This window comes from Equus asinus, chromosome 15, assembly GCF_041296235.1.
Source record: "Equus asinus isolate D_3611 breed Donkey chromosome 15, EquAss-T2T_v2, whole genome shotgun sequence".
Taxonomy (NCBI): Eukaryota; Metazoa; Chordata; class Mammalia; order Perissodactyla; family Equidae; genus Equus; species Equus asinus.
Genome location: NC_091804.1, coordinates 20,095,594 through 20,112,004, shown reverse-complemented (window position 1 = coordinate 20,112,004; position 16,411 = coordinate 20,095,594). Strand labels below are relative to the sequence as shown.

The 16,411-nt window shown below is 51.6% G+C and overlaps 3 protein-coding genes across 12 annotated transcripts in view; all 3 read left to right on the top strand.

Moving 5' to 3' along the window:
- PTPRA (protein tyrosine phosphatase receptor type A) overlaps positions 1 to 6,886 on the top strand; it is a 170,989-nt gene extending 164,103 nt beyond the window's left edge. For all 9 annotated transcript variants that reach the window (XM_070485656.1, XM_044748735.2, XM_044748734.2 and 6 more), the window contains 4 exons: positions 662 to 787; positions 866 to 1,017; positions 5,610 to 5,745; positions 6,565 to 6,886. In XM_070485656.1, coding sequence (XP_070341757.1) covers positions 662 to 787; positions 866 to 1,017; positions 5,610 to 5,745; positions 6,565 to 6,639 — 489 coding nt within the window. In that variant the 3' untranslated portion in view covers positions 6,640 to 6,886. The remainder of the gene's footprint in view (positions 1 to 661; positions 788 to 865; positions 1,018 to 5,609; positions 5,746 to 6,564) is intronic.
- Positions 6,887 to 12,149: 5,263 nt separating this feature from the next.
- On the top strand, positions 12,150 to 13,094 carry GNRH2 (gonadotropin releasing hormone 2). Its single transcript, XM_014861889.3, has 2 exons — positions 12,150 to 12,608; positions 12,731 to 13,094. Exons 1-2 carry the CDS (start codon positions 12,299 to 12,301, stop codon positions 12,955 to 12,957), a joined length of 537 nt encoding a protein of 178 aa, XP_014717375.3. The 5' UTR covers positions 12,150 to 12,298; the 3' UTR covers positions 12,958 to 13,094.
- A 238-nt stretch (positions 13,095 to 13,332) lies between these two features.
- Positions 13,333 to 16,063, top strand: MRPS26 (mitochondrial ribosomal protein S26). 2 transcript variants are annotated; one of them, XR_011494595.1, is made up of 4 exons: positions 13,333 to 14,368; positions 14,445 to 14,591; positions 14,673 to 14,994; positions 15,544 to 16,063. XR_011494595.1 is itself a non-coding variant. In XM_014861888.3 (4 exons), exons 1-4 carry the CDS (start codon positions 14,145 to 14,147, stop codon positions 15,676 to 15,678), a joined length of 630 nt encoding a protein of 209 aa, XP_014717374.1. In that variant the 5' UTR covers positions 13,333 to 14,144; the 3' UTR covers positions 15,679 to 16,063. The 2 variants fall into 2 exon arrangements, 1 of the variants encoding a protein (XP_014717374.1); XM_014861888.3 differs by having other exon boundaries at positions 14,673 to 14,796.
- Positions 16,064 to 16,411: the final 348 nt, after the last annotated feature.

The following is a 16,411-nucleotide window of genomic DNA, read 5'->3' as shown; positions in this document are numbered from 1 at the left end:
CAGGAGCTGTAGAGGGAATTGAGCCAGGTGCAAGCAGAGATAGACAGTAAACCATCTACTGCTCTCCTGCTCACTAGCAAGGACAGAAATGCGAGTGCTAGCAACTTTAAGGTGTCATTGCAGATACAGAGATAAAGAGGAAAGGATGCTGTGTCCTGGGGTATGGTAATGCACCGTGGCTGGTGGGAATGTCATTGGGTTCAGTTTTTCTGGATTAGCAGTCTGACGTATGTAAGCAACTATAAAATCTGGAAACGCTCTAAGGGAGAGGGGGGAAAAAGGAATTGGAACAAAGACACTCATTCCTCCTCTCCCTCCACCTGCCATTGAGGGTTGGATGCAGCTGTGAGGCAGTGGTCAGAATTCTTCAGAGACCCTGTCAGTGTTGCAAATTAGACTATAAATAAGTAGCAACAAAAGGTTAAGTGATTATCTCTGGTAGTGGAATTAAGTTTTTAAATGTAGATGTCCTGGTGAGGATCAGAAGTTAATTGGAATGATGTTAAGTGATGTAATAACTCTCTGAGTTTTTGATAACTTGAGGATGACGTGTGTCGGCATAAGAGGTGCTGTACTGAGGGAGGGACAGGCTCATGGGGCTGCCCTGCCTCAACTACACATGGTACCCTAAGCCCCTCACCGCTCCCATTTGTCCCTCCAGGAGAAATGTGCCCAGTACTGGCCCTGTGATGGACTGGTATCCTATGGAGACATCACAGTGGAGCTGAAGAAGGAGGAGGAATGTGAGAGCTACACCGTCAGAGACCTCCTGGTCACCAACACCAGGGTAAGATGGCTGGTAGTAGGCTTCTCCCACAGGGAAAGCAGGGTTGCCCCTACCTCTCTGATCTCACTTCCTCCAAAGGAGAACAAGAGCCGGCAGATCCGGCAGTTCCACTTCCACGGCTGGCCTGAAGTGGGCATCCCCAGCGACGGAAAGGGCATGATCAGCATCATCGCAGCCGTGCAGAAGCAGCAGCAGCAGTCAGGGAACCACCCCATCACTGTGCACTGCAGGTACCGCTTGCCTCGGCCCTCAGAGGGGAGAAGGGGGAACTGATCGTGAGGGTATCAGACAGGAAAGCCAGACCAGAGTGGGATGTTAGTGAGCACCTGGCAATCAAGTTTGATGACCAGGATAAGTCCAGATGATAAAAGAGGATCTTGGAGTTTGAACTTAACACTTTAAGTGCTAGGGAACCAATCATATTAAGATATTGGGCAGGGGAGCATTTAGGATGGTGATGGGTACAGGAGAGCAGCAGGGGAGGCTGACAGTGGAAAGACCAGTTGGGTGACATGGGGGTGAGGGCCTGGCCTCCATAAGAAACACAGGAAAAGAGAAAAGGGCAAGTATTTTGAAAGAAAATTAACAAGACTAAGACTTAAGAAAGTTGTGGAAGAGAAGAGGAGTCAAGGGTGTCTCTCAGGTTTGAGACTGGATAACTGGTAATGGCTGGTATCACTGACAGAAGAAAAATGGTAGGAGGACTCATGAGGGGTGTAAATTTTGTTTGAGGCATGTTGTTTGAGATTGCATTTTAGAAAAAAATTTTAGAAAAATTTTACCATGAGTTTGTATTGCTTTTATAATTAGGGGAAAAAAATGTCTCTTTTAAAAGAGAAGGAAGAATATATTAAAAATTCCTACAAATTGGTTTTGAAAATGAAAAAGGAGCAAAGGAACTTCTAGGAATATATCCAATAAATGTTCTTCAAGTGGCCAAAATGAAATAATTACAGGAATTGAAGCACTGCTTATAATGGTAAAAGACGGTAAATAATCTAAACCTGTATCACTTGGGGCCTGATTCAGTAAGCTGTGATATATCTCGGACTACAGAGCTGCAAAAAATGAACAAGGAATCTGTTCATGTACTCGTATGGAATAATCCTCTAGATTTATTGTTTGGTGGGAAAAGCAATGGGAGACAGAGAAAGAGTGCGTATATATTTATGTTGGTATATGCATAAATTATCTCTGGAAGGACACACAAAGACTTGATGACGTTGGTTGTTTGCCAAGAGGAAAACTGAAGAGTGTAGAAATAGAGCAGGAAGGAGGCTTTTCACTGGTTCAGACATTTTTGAAATTCAAACTATGCTAATTTATTACCTTTACAAAAATAAATCATTTAAAAAATGTTTTAAAGAAGAAAGGTGCCAAAATACAGATGGACAGTAAACATGAAAAGATGCTAAACCTTACTAGTAATATGAAAAATGGGAGTAAAAACAATGAAACACGGCTTCTGGCCCATTGGATTAGCAAAATTAAAAGGATTCCTTGGCCTACCAGAATAAACACTTCCTTGCCCACATTTTCTTATCTTCCATGCTTCTCTCTCCCTTGGTCACCCTCTCCTGGCAAACCCCATGTTCTCTAGCTACCCTGCACCATCCAGCTGAATGTGTCTGAAGAAAAGCACCATGTTATAGGCCTCACTTTACATTTCTGACCTCGGACCTCATGGTTGGCCCTTAGTGCTGCCCTGCAGGCCTTTTGCCTCTCCCACTCTTCTGCGCTAGGCCTAGGCAAACTAGGGCCTAAGGCCAAATCCGGCCTGCTACCCGGTTTTGTGTGGGCCTGCATGCTGAGAACTGTTTTTACATTTTTAAATGGTTTTTTAAAAATCAAAAGAAGAATATTTCATGACATGTGAGAGTTAGATGAAATTCAAATTTCGGTGTCTGTATATAAGGTTTTATTGGAATACAGCTATGCCCATTTGTTTATGTATTGGCTGTGGCTGCTCCCATGCTCAAGCAGCAGAGTTGAGACCATATATAGTGCTCTCATCACCTCACACTGCTGTTCAACACATAAGAAGTCACAACTGCACAGTTATAACTCGATTTTGTCTTGTCCCCGCAAAACCTAAGATATTTTCTGTCTGGCCTTTTACAGAAAATCTTGCCAGCCTTTGTCCTAGATGATTAATTCACACTTTCTTTCAAACCTCCAATACCTTTCCCTTCTCATATTTAAGAAATGACCATGTTTTCTATTTGTCTAAGAAAAGAGAAGCAATCAGAGAGAACTTACACATGCTCCCACCACCACAGCTCCTCATCTACCTGCATTGGTGCTGTGGACCCTGCATCCCCCCTGTTCAGTGGGTGGCTTATTTGATCTCTCTCTGAAGCCAGATACATTAGTCATCTATTGCTGTGTCACCACCATATTACCACAAACTTAGCATCTTAAAACAATACACATGTATCTCACAGTCTCTGTGGTCAGAAGTCTGAGCATGTCTTAGCTGAGTCCTGTGCTTTAGGGTCTCACAAGGCTGCAGTCAGGGTGTTGGCCAGGGCTGAGGTCCTATCTGAGGCTTGACTGGGGAAGGATACACTTCTCAGCTCATTTGGTTGTTGGTAGCATTCAGTTCCTTGTGGGTTGCTGGACTGAAGTTCCTTGCCACATGGACCTTCCTGGCCTGGTTGCTTGGAAGACCAAACCAGCAAAGGAGAGAATATCTCCTTACAAGACAGGCATTATGGTCTCATGTAACATAATCACATACATGTAATGGTGGACATCCCATCACCCTTGCTATATTCTGTTGGTAAGAAGCACATGCCAAGTCTCACCTACACTCCAGGGGAGGGTACACAAGGGCATGAACACTAGGCGGCAGGGATCTTGGGGGCCAAGCTAAAGTCTTTGTGCCACACCCAACTTCCACATGGATACCAATTCCCCTTTTGTCTCCTCAGGGACCTGACTTCATTATCCTCCATCATCAGGTTCTCCTCCGCATAACTACCATCTGCATACAGACATGCTATAATTTCTCCCATCTTAATATTTTTTTAAAAAACTCTTGCCTCCAATTCCCCTCCAGCTACCCCTCTATTTCTCTGTTTTCTTTAATAGTAAAGTTTCTCAAAAGATTTGTCCATACTAATTCTCCAGTTCTTCTTCTCCCAGCCTCTCTTGAGCCCATTCCGGTTAACCCCACATACACACCCCATTGCAGCTGCCCCTGTGAGGACTATCTGTGACCTCCATATTGCTGAGTCCACCGATCACTTCTCAGTCTCATTATCCTTGGCCTTCATCAGCATTAGACACAGCTGATGACTCACTTCTCTGTGGAATGCTTTCAGCATAGCTTCTCTCCTGGATTTTGTCCTCATTGGCTGTTCTTTCTCTGTCTCCTTTGCTGATTCCTCCCCATCTGTGATTTAAGGCCCAGTCCTTGGACCTCTTCTCTGTCAACTGACAGTTACTCCCCTGGGTGCACTCATCCATACTCCTGACTTTAATACCAATTCCCAAATCTTTATCACCATTTCACCCTCTCCCTTAAATTCAAGATTTATATATCCACTTACTTACTCCACAGTTCCACTTGGGCATCTTCAAAAGGGTTCAAATCAGAACTTCTGAGCTTTCTTTCCAAGCCTACTGTTTCTACAGCCTTCCCCAAAACAGAAAGTGGCATTTCAATCAGCCATTTAACTCAGGTGAGGAGCCTGGGAGCCATCCTGTTCTCTTCTCTTTTTCCCATATATGTACATCTAATGATCTACCTGCAAAATAATTTCAGAATCAAGTGTTTATGACTCCCTCCACCACAGCCCTCTGTCTAAGCCACCATCGCCTCTCCTCAGGAACTCTATTGGCCTCAATGATTTCCCTGCTCCCACCCTTCCCCCTTCAATCTGTTCTCAACACAGGAGCCTGAGAGATCCTTTAAAAACTTCAGTCAGACTACATCACTCCTTTACTCAGAAGTCCAACAGTGGCTTACAAGGCACAACGTGATCTGAGGGCTCCTTGCCCAGGCCAGGCAGGGGGTACAACAGTGGACTAGCATTCTCCCTGAGCTCTCTGACCCCATCCCTACCATGCCCCTTCCTTTCTCAGATCCAGTTATGCTGACTTCAGCACCTAGACACACTCCTGCCTTGTGCCTGAGATGCTCATTTCCCAGAGAGCCATTGGGCCTTGCCCTCACCTTCTTCAGGTGTCTGTTCATGTGACACCCTATTAGAGAGCCTTCCCTGATCACCCTGTTCACAGTAGCAGCTCTCCCCACCCAGCAGGTACTCAGTAAGGGTCTGGTGAGTGAATCAACTGATGACATTGAATGGGATGGATAGTGTCAAGGTGAGAGTCTGGATTCCTGGTATTATTTAGGAAAAAATGAGAGGCAAGGAAAGGAATCAGCAGACATACACCAATGCAGAAGGGCATGGCTTGTCAAGGATAGGAAAGAGAGGACTAGATGTCCAGCATGAGTGAGCAGGAGGTCAAGGCAACCCAGGCACGTTTGTAGGTGGACAGTGAAGGTTCAGTGCTGAGGGTGGGTGAGTATGAGGTTCTTTGCCACTGTTTCACAGGTGAGTCCATCAGCAAGCAAAGTGGGCCGTGCAGGAAGGGCAGCAGGGGTGCACCTACCTTCCAAGAGCTGTGTGAACATGGGGCTTATGTGGAGAGAAGGAGTTGGGCCTCCTGTCCCCACCCCCAGCAGCTCCATTGGATAACAGACCTTCCCTGGAGCAGCTCCCTCGGCCTTTATCTGCTCATTGCTGCTTCACTCGCCTCCTTGGCACAGAGGGCCGTAGCAGGTGTGGTAAATGTATCTGTTTTCTTACAGTGCGGGTGCAGGACGGACAGGGACCTTCTGTGCCCTCAGCACAGTCCTGGAACGGGTGAAAGCAGAGGGGATTTTGGATGTCTTCCAGACTGTCAAGAGCCTACGGCTACAGAGGCCACACATGGTCCAGACACTGGTATGCTGCCCCACATATTCGTCCATGCCACCACACCATCTGCATCCCTTCTCTGTCAGGGCCAGTTCAGGGGGGAAGCTCTTCCGAGGGGTCCATCTGGTAGTCAAAGACTGTGTAACCACAGACTCATCCTTCCCCAAGGTGCCCCAGACAGACAGAATGAGCTTTGAGAGGCAGGAGATCAATGGGGGGATAGTCCCACACCAGTAAGAGATGCAAGTGGCCTCTGTGAAGGCTAGAAGGGGCTGCCCAGGTACCTCACAGGGCTCTTCTTTGCTTTTCATGGGTCCTGGGCTGGGGGAGACTCAGGAGTACCTCCTTTCTCAGGCTCCCTGTTAAGAGATCTGACTCCTGACAATCTAGATGACAAGTAAGTACTGAGTATGGGGACAGACATCCAAAAAGGTTCCTGAACCCCATGAAGTTGGCACTGTCTGAAGGGAAAGAAAAGGAAATTTTAAGAGGTTTGGGAGTTGATGAGGCTTTGAGAAATGAGACACCTCCAGGCTGGCAGCCATGGTGAAGGTGTGGTCCACACAGAGCCATCTTCCCAGTCTTCCAGCCCAGCGTGCTCACCCCTGACCTCTGCAGGCCTAGGACCATCATCTTCATGTCTGGTCACCGCTATCTATAGAAAATTGGGTGCACTCAGCCGAGGAGTGCTGTCAGAACTCTGGTGGGCAGATCAGGGCTCTGGGGGAAGTCCAAAAACATTCATTTCCTCTCAATTCTCTATTTAAGAAAAGCGAGTCTGTCAGTAACTGCAGGTACTTTGTTCCCTACAGTAACTCTGGCTTTCCCCCTTCTTTCCCTCTCCAGGAACAGTATGAGTTCTGCTACAAGGTGGTACAGGAATATATTGACGCGTTCTCAGATTATGCCAACTTCAAGTAAGAGGCGAGGAGGCCCCGTGGACAGAATTGCCTTTAATATTTTGTAATATTCTGTTTTGTTAATATACCCAAAATTGTGTATATATCTTATAACTGTTTTAGAAATTGGTACATAGGCTTCTATTACATATTAGGTGGAGATTTTATATGTAAATGTGTTAGCACTGATAGTCCTTTTTCCAATGTTTTATTGGGGAATTAAATAGTGTGATGTTTGGATTGATATCGTGAAATCCTCTGCCTGGAAATTGGGCTGTACTGTTCTTTGGTTTATACGTCTTTTCCTAAAGAAGAAAAAGCTACCATTCCAGGTAGCTTGGCATCAACCTAGAAAAAAAAGCACAAAGTTCTCAGAGCTGTTGAGGAGATTGGTTGTCCCAGTGCCCCTGTTCAGGCCACTGTTCCCTCCATGCTCTGTAAATAATCTCCCTCCTCTCCTCCCCTGCCCCCTTCTCCCACCACCCACATCCCACCATGGGGAGTAAAGGAACCAGGGCATTATCTCTGCCACCACACTAGGGATTATCAGGTAATAAAGCTTTGACTCCCAGAGGAAACGTCTCTCCCTTTGTCTGGGGTAGGGCAGCTAGACCAGCACTGGGGCTCTTCTAGGCCATTCCTGGCCCTGCTGTTCCTATTCTGTCTCAGCTGGCCACAGAGAGGCCATAGTCCTCCTGACTCCTCCTTTCCAACAAGTGCTGCCCCTCTGGCTCTTCGCTAGTTGCCAGGACCCTCCCTTCACTCCTAGCACATCTTTGGTGCAGTGGTCCCAGCCAGCCTCACTCCCTGGGAAGATGGCCAGGGTCCTCACTGTTTCCCTAAGTACAAGGGCCTGGAGGAGAGAGGGGTGGCGTGGCTTTGGGGCTGAGGCCAGTCTCACCTCTCCAGTCCTTGGTGCTTTGCTACAAAAGTGTCTGGATTGTGTCACTCTGTCCAGAGTAAGTCTCTATATCTATACTTATTGTGTTAAACAGCTTCCATTTCCTTTCATATCTGTCCTCATTGCCAGGACTTTTATGTGGAAGTTCCTCAGATCCATAGGCCAGGATGGCGGGAGTCTTAGATTCCAACTTGATTTCAAGCCGTATCTTAAATAAGGCAGATGTTCATTTATTTCTCATGTGACAGTATCCAGAGACCTGGTCTCCTCCCATCTCATGGTCCCAGTGTCCCTTAGGATGTTATTCTCATCCTCATGGTTGAAGCCAGGTCACTGTCTTTTCCCATGGAGAAGCAAAAAGAGCATGGAGAGCAAGAACTTCATTTTTAAGGACATGAAGCAAAAGCTGCACTTTTCATTTCCACTCATATCCATTGGCTAAAACCAGCCAAAAGGTGCTGGGAAATGTAGTCTTTAGTTGGGGCACAGCTGGGAGGGTGGGTCTGTCCACTGCCTCCTATCCTGATGAGCAGCTCATCACAGAAACAGGAGAGTAAACTGGTTGCCACGGCTGTCAGTGGAGGGCTGAGAGAGCCTTGTGGCCTGTGGGGTCTTTCTTGGGGAGCAGGAGCAGGCACTGGGCTCCTCAAGGGCTGTCAGGAGTGAGAGGCAGCACCCCAGCCTGGTCTGTAGAGGCAGGCTCAGAGGTCATTGCTGCTGTGCTGCTTGCAGGAGGTGGGACTTGAACTGGACCAGAGGGATGCTGGAATTTAGATGAGTGAAAGGAAAGGTCAAGTGGAGCCACATTACAGAGGGCCTCAGAGGCCAGGCAAACAAAGACACAGTGGCTCCAAGATGGGAGCCAAGTTCTGCACCACATATTCAGAGTGTCTGCAGGAGGCAGGGACGCCACACAGGGCACCTCTGGAAGCTTGCAAGAAGTGAATATGAGTCAGCAGAGGTACTCGGTCCTTCTGTAGGAACCAAGGAACTTCAAGGGGCAATAAATTTAAAAGTCAGTAGTTTTTAAAAGAAGCATGGATAAATTAAGCAAAGACAGAATCAGGAATTTCCTCTGTGTATGTATTATTTTTTTTCCAAGTAATTTTATTGAGATCATGATGGTTTATAATATTGTGTAATTCAGAGTCAGGACTTTCTGATGAGGGGTGCCATGTTTGGGAAGGAGACCCTAGCCCCTTGCAAACTACCTTTTGGTGCCTGTGTGACCAAGTCCAGGCAGATGGAGGAGGGCAGGCCTTGGGTCAGCAAGCCACGCAGTGAACAGGCAGGTGAGCTGTTCCTGTGCTCTGCGCTGCCTCCCCACCTCCCAGCAGGCTGCCTACCTCCCACTGCCAGGGCTGGTATTAACAGCTGCGCACCAGCGTGGCCTGGCAGCTTTCTGCTGGAGTCCATGCTGACTTGGCCAGTGGCTGGGCCAATATTGTAAATATCACCTAGTTGCTAAACAGATGTCTTCAAGGAGGAATTATCTCAGCTCTTTGCTCCCCTTCTCTCCCTCAGCTTATAAGGTATTACTCATCCCTTCCTTTTCACTCCTTTCTTTTCCTTGTATTACTCAGGGCTCACATGGTCGCAAGAGACATGAACTGACAGGAACTAGTCTAGGCTAAAAGGGGAGTGTATTGGGGCTCACATGGCACAATTGTGTGAGAAGGGCAGGGTGACTGCTTCATCCAGTGCCCACCCCTCAGCCAGTCAGTCATGACCCATGGGGTAGAGCAGGGGTGAGGATTTCTCAGAAGGAGAGCGGCATCCAGTGCCCACCACACATCCAAAACTTGGGCCTGCCACACTCTCAGAGACCTCACTTCATCCAGTCAGCCCCCTCCTGGGTTTTCAGTTTTCTTATAATGCACCCTCTCTCCACCCCCTGCCACCCAAATGCTCGTCTTTCACTTAAAAAAAAAAAAAAAAAAAAAACACATCCCCAAGGTCTAAGTTCTTCCTTCTTTATGCTAGACTTCTTGAAAAGTCTACACTCTCACTTGTCCCTCTTCCCCACTTCATTCCCACACGTTCTTTTCTTATCCCATCTTGTCAAGGTTGCCTCAGTGCTGAGCCCCAGGGATCCAGTGTCTGTCTGTCCACTAGTTCCCCACTTGGTATAGTGATTCCCTTCTGACTTGTATCCTCAATCTGTAGCTGCTCCTCTGGTGTCTCCTTCCTCAGAGGCCAGGCATTCCTGTGGTCTGTATGGTGTGCACCCTGAGCTCCAGGTCCACATATCCTGCTTCCTGCTGTGACTCTACTAGGGTGGCCCAGAGGCACCAGTCTCAGGCTCCCCATACCCAAGTGTTCACCTAGTCTCTCCAGAGTCCACTGCCCTTTCCTGCAGCCCTCCAGCATCCTCTGCCCAGCCCCTGCTCACCCTCATTCCCACCACGCCCCAGCCAGGATCCACTGGCAGTTCCTGTGTTAGCTCTTTTCAGTTTTCTTCCTTACACTGAAGCCCCCACTGCTGCCTGGTTTGTATGACTCTGGCTAACTCTGCATCCCTCATCCCAGACCACCTGTTCAGGGGCTTGTGCCCCTCTGTGCTCTGACAGCACCTGAGCATGACACTCTAAACCTCTGCTTTCCCAGCTGACTATAAGCAGCTCTCAGACTGGAATGATGTCTGAGCATTAGTTGGAGCTCAGTGGTGAACAAATGGCTTTCTGTGTCCTGCTGAGAGGGATACGAGGATGAATGCCAGAGTTTATGTCTGGAAGGAGACAGCAAACATTCCTGAAAAGTTAAGCATGTTGCCAGAAAAAAAGGTACCAGAGCTTTCCCTGGGAAGCTTAGTTGTTCTGGTGTGGATTTTTCAGAAAAAAACACAAATTACAGAAAAAATAAAAGCACCCCATTCCTCTTTAAAATAAGCACCAAGGACTTTGAGTAAAAGGTTCTATAAACCCAAACGAGAACTAAGCTAGTTTATTGAACTCAAAGAATCATTTTCACTAAACCACAAAGCAAACGTTTTCCTAAAAACCTACTTGGTTAACCAATGCATAAAGGAACAAAGTCTGTGTATTTCCCAAAACAATTTAACTGAACATACAATCGACACGTTCGTTTTAGGTGCTTGCTAAATAAGTCAGTTTGGAAATTCATCTGTGACCTCCTGCCTGGGCAGCTGAAGTCCAGGTGCCCAAGACCGATTGTAGTACCCATTATGCCATCCCCTCCCCCATCTTTGCCACAGGATTTGATGCACATGCTCTCCCAGTGACTGGCCACCACGATGCCCAGCCTGACCCTGGCCCTCACATTTGCTGTTCAACCCAAATGCGGAGATTGGCTATTAACCCTGTAAATAGGCCTCTGCCCCCCAGAGGCTGATGGTTCATGGTGGAAAGCTGAGCTGACGCAGACTGAGGGGCGGGAGCCTGTTTCTAGCATCCCAGGGCAGCTGTGCCTGAATCTATGTGTGGTACTGTGCTGAGCACAGGATGTGGAGGGTTTGGAACCTTGGGAGGCAAAAGTATTCCTACCCACTGCTGATAACCCCACAGAAGCTGCACTGCCCCCTTAGCTGGGCCCCCTCTCATGGGCCTGCTTGGAAGAGAGAGAGGCCACCTCTGGGTAGGTGTGCCTCACCTGAACCTGCCTCCAACTCAAGTGACCCAGCCCTGGTGCCCAGGTGTGTGGATGAGGTCTGTGCCACCAACCCATTTTACAGGTGGGCAAACAGAAGCCCTCAGGGAAGGTGGTCATAGCCTCCCCCAGACCTCTTAATTCTTAGGCTGCCATTTTTCCTCTGAAGAGAGTTCTGAGCTGGTTGGGACCCAGGGAGTCACCAGGCTTTCCCCCTCTCCCAGCTACAATTTCGTTTTCAGGTCACGGTGGGCTGTGAGGGCTTTCTAGACCTAAGGGCAGGAGCGTGAGGATGTGCAGCCTGGGAAGTAGTAAGATGATTCTCCAGGGCACAGGCCAGGCTGCAGCAGGAGCCCTATGACTTCAGATCCCTGGGAAGATGCAGGGAGGGAGCATCTGTCTGGTGATCCTAGGGCCAGCACTGAACATACACCAGGAAGGGAAAGGGGTAGGTGGCGAGCTGCTCCCTTCCCTCTTTGAGATGTCACTGCAGTCTTGGCCTGGAGCAGGGGGTGGAGCCACCTGATCAATAAGTCTAGGGCTGGCTGGCTGTGGTCCCACTGCTGCCTAGAGGAGCCACCTCAAGGAGCCACGCTGTCCACAGCTCTGCCTTGGTGAGTGAGGAGGCTGCCCTCTCAAGGGCTGGGACTTCTGGATGGAGTTCCATCCTGGGTGCATGGCACACTGCTCCTCTTCCCCTCCCAAGTCCCTCTGTCCCTGACTCATGCCCAGAAAACCCCCTTCTACTCGTCCCCCAACAACACTCTGTTCCTGTGCCTGTGGCCCCTAGCATGGGAGGAACAAGGGGTTAGAAGCACTTGTCCCTGTCACCACCACACATCCATTCCACATTTCTAAGTGCCATGGAAGAGATGGCAAGCCACAGAGGAAAAGGGCAGGGAAGTTGCCACTCTGGTCCCCCAGCACCGGGTGCCCCAAGTGCCCCCACATTGCTGCCTGTCTCATGGAGAACTCCCTGTCCAAAGTCTCTGTACCCCTCTCCAACCTTCTCCCACTTCTGGAATCCCTGAAGGAAGAAGGGGTAGGCCTGACCAACTGGGGAGGACCCTCAGCTGGCGAGGCTGGGAGTCTCTGTGTCCCAGCGGCTCTGGGAGAAGGCTAGTTGCCAGGAGCCCTCAGGGTCCAGACTCCTGTACTCCTGGGATGAGGAGCAATGGCAGAAGAGAGAAGGGCATTGGGAGACACTAAAGCTGCCCCTGAAGTGCCAGTTGTCCAAGGGGACCCTCAAGGAAGAGGCAGGGCGTATGCATGGGAGTGTCAGACTCCTTCAGTGCTGTCCACTATACATGGGAGCAGTGCTGCCATGGCTAGCTTCGGGCTAGGCCTACTGCTGCTGCTGCTGCTGCTGCTGACCACCCACCCTGGAACTTTGGAGGCTCAGCACTGGTCACATGGCTGGTACCCTGGAGGAAAGCGAGCCTCTAGTTCACCCCAGAACACCCAGCATGCCCTTAGGCCCCCAGGTGGATGATGGGTTTCCTCACCCTGAATGAGAAGAAGAAAGTGCTGGTTGGGGCTCCTTCACCTACCTTGAGCCTTGGGTGGGGGTAGGGAGGGCAGGCTGCAGCCTCAGCTCTCTGCTGAGGAAGGATCCTGGGCACTGCAGCAAGCAGCCCAGGCCAGATTGCCCATAGCCACCCAAGCGATGCCCTGGTTCCCCATGAGGACAGTGTGCCCTGGGAGAGCAGGACCATGGCTCCGTGGCCCCTCCACGGGAAGCAGCACCTGGTACAGAGACTGCTGGTAAGTAGGGTGACAGGCCCCCAGCATTGGCCACCAGTAGCCATCAAGACTAAGAACTGGGGGTTATGAGGGGAGGGAGGCATGGTGAGATACCACTGAGCTTGGTGCTCTTGCTGCCCACAGTATGGTGCCATCTGCTATCTTATTTCCCAGAATTCTACACAATGTGTAATACGTTTATGTTAAAGTAAAATCACTAGTGGAGTAGAAGAAGATAATTGTACTAAAAACCTCCATAAATAAGACAGTGGTGGCGGTGGGATTCCCCAGGCTTCTTAACAGTCAAGAGAAACCAGTAAGTCTCAAGGTGGGCAGGCCTCTGGCCAGGGGGCGCCCACTCACACTGATAGGCAGCAGCAGGGCCCTGAGAACCGTGCTCAGTGACATGTGCAGTAGGAATGACTGGTTGCAGAGCTCCGCAAGGCCATAACAGAAGATGAGTGTGGGGAGATGGTTTATTACTATTTTACAGATTGTACTTTAAAGTGCACCAGGGGAGTACAGTAACTAAAGGAGACAGGGGTAAATTTTTCTGTGAGGCAACACCTTATCGCCTAATTTAAGTCGGTGTTAGCTCAGATTTTCGCATATCAAGTTTGTTTAGGGTGCGCAACGCCGCATGCCCAGGGAGCTAGAGAGACCCGACGCTGGGTTCCCTAGGAGCCGGAGCGCGCGGGGCGGGGCGAGGGGCTTGGGTCGGACGACGGACGCGACGACACATATCCGCACGACGTAGGAGCAGGCAAGGGCGCACCCTGGTCGGCGAGGCTAAGGCGGGTGGGGAGGGGAGGGGAGGGGAGGGGAGGCGAGGGGCGGGCAAGGCCGCAGGTTGGCGGCCAGGTGACCAGATCTTCCGCTGGAATGACCGCACCATCCTCCCGCAGACCGGACTCCGACCGCCGCCCCCCGCCGCCCTCCAATAAAGATGTGAGGTGTCCGAAGCTGTTGCCTCGGGTTCTGTCCTTCGTCCTCTCCCTCTCCCACCCCTACCAAGACCGTTCCCTGCGTGCGGCTAGAGGGACGCTCGGCTCGCAGGCGGAAGGGACACGGGGCGAGGCCGGGCCCCGCAGGGAGGGCGCAGCCCGGGCCCGCTGGCGGGGGGCGGCTGCAGACCCGCAGGCTCGCAACCCGCGCCGCTAGCTCCAGAGGGTGGGGGTGGGAGTGAGTAGCCTGCGGACTACACGTTCCGTGCTGCCCTGCGGCCGCTTCCGGCCCCCGTGATACTCTGCGGCACGCGGACTCGGACGGCCTCGGTCATGCTGCGCGCGCTGAGCGTTTTGGGCGCGCGGCCCCGGTGCCGGGCCCCGTGCCAGCCCCCGGCCCTGCTGCTGCTACCCGCGCGCGGCCGCAAGACCCGCCATGACCCGCCGGCCAAGTCCAAGGTCGGACGCGTGGCGACCCCGCCCGCAGTGGATCCTGCGGAGTTCTTCGTGCTGACGGAGCGTTACCGGCAGTACCGCCAAACCGTGCGCGCCCTCAGGTGTGTGTGACGGAGGAGAGGTGTGTCGGGGCGGGCGGGCGAAGAGGGTGCTGACTTTGGGCACGTCTCGGTCCAGGCTGGAGTTCGTGTCCGAGGTGCGGAGGAAGCAGCACGAGGCCCGGGCCGGGGTCCTGGCAGAGCGCAAGGCGCTGGAGGAGGCCGCTGAGCACCGCGAGCTGATGGCCTGGAACCGGGCGGAGAACCAGCGGCTGCAGGAGCTGCGGTGAGCGGCGGGCCGGGGCGGCGCCGCTGGGCGGGCCGGGAGACCCACCCGCGCTCAGGCTCAGCCTCTCGCCCTTCCCAGGATAGCGAGGCTGCGGCAGGAGGCGCGGGAGCAGGAGCAGCGGCGGGCGGAGGAGATGGCCCGCCAGGCCCGGGAGGCGCAGGCCTGGGCGCACCTCAAGGAGCAGGAAGTGCTGCAGCTGCAGGTGGGCCGCGTGTCCAGGGGGCGGGGCTGCAGCCGGGGACTCCTCCTGTGCGGCGGTGGGCGTCCTGGGCGCAGCCAAGTGGGGCGCTGGCTACGTGCTGAGACAGGCAGCGCAGCCTGAGCCTTGAGAGAAGGTTAGCAGGTGACGATCCGGGAGACGGAGTGCAAGGAGAGTGCCTGTCGGGCGCAAAGACCCGAGGTGAGAGTTGACACTTGAAAGTGTTCCAGTGGCTCACGGGCGGGCGGTAAGCCGATTTCTGTGGGAGGGACTCCTGCCGTCCGCAGGGAGTTTGTATTTTGCCTTATGGGTGATAAAGTCACCGAAGGGTTAAATATTCTGGGCTAGGATGGCAGGGTTGAGACTCAAAAAGCAGCGAGACATGTTAGGAGTGATCCAGCGAGAATGGATGAGGCTTGAATAACAGTAATAGAGAGAGGAGGAGGAGTTTGAGAGAGTCTGAGAGACCCAGGCCACACTGAGGGACTGACTCCGCCCAGCGGGACCGAGATCCCTGCAGCTGGTGTGCTTGGGGTTCTGGGCTGAGGTGTCCAGCGGACGATTATCTAAGAAAGAGGAATGTGGCACGGCTGCCTGACCTCCTTCCACTGGAAGGTCAGTGAGGCACTCAAAGAGCACCTAGGCTCCAAGCATCCTTCCCAGGAGAGAGTTGCGGCTTCCTGAGTGGGCTGAAGCCCAGCAGGCATGTGCTGGGAGCTCCCATTCAGCTGGCCTTCTCTCTCCCAATAGGAGGAGGCAAAAACCTTCATCACCCGGGAAAACCTGGAGGCGCGGGTGCAAGAAGCATTGGACTCTCCGAAGAGCTACAACTGGGCCATCACCAGAGAAGGGCTGGTGGTCAGGCCGAAGCACAAGGGCTCCTAAGGGCCCAGTAAAGACAGTGCCCATCCAAGGACCATGCATGTAAGGGGTAGGAGGGTTGGGCCTGATCTGGAATAAAGCAGTTGGTGTTTCCCATGCAGAAGGAGGCTCAGCCTGTTGCCACACAGCCCTCGCGTTCTGGCCTCTGCACCTACCGCTTGCTCAGAAACTCCCACGCACAGTGCTCTGCTCTGCACTCATGTGCAGCTCTCACAGAGCACCAGACCTGAGGGGTGTCCATCTCACAGAGGAGCAGATTGGGCCATAGTCCCTGTGGGCAGCCAGGTCATCTCTTGAGTATCCTCGAGGGCAGGGGTTGGCAAATTACAGTTCTTGGGCCAAATCTGGCCTGCTGCTTGTTTTTGTAAATAAAGTTTATTGGAACACAGTCACACCCATTCATTGACTACTTTCACACTACAGTGGCAGAGATGAATAGTTGCGAGAGAGACCATATGACTTGCAAAGTCTAAACTATTTGTTATATGGCTTTTTATAGAAGTTTGCTGACCCCTGAACTAGGGCTTTGGCTCCAGCCAGGAGCAGGTCTCATGTCTGATACCTGAGACATAAGCTGACCATTGGCCAAACACCTGCTTCAGTTTCACCCTGGGCTTTGCTGGCCAGGGTCTGGTGTGCCCAAGCCACAACAGGCAAGGAGGAGACCCCATTTCTTCTGGTGGTCCTCTCCACCCGTGGCCTCAGTGACCCATGTTTGCCTTGGCATTACCAGCTT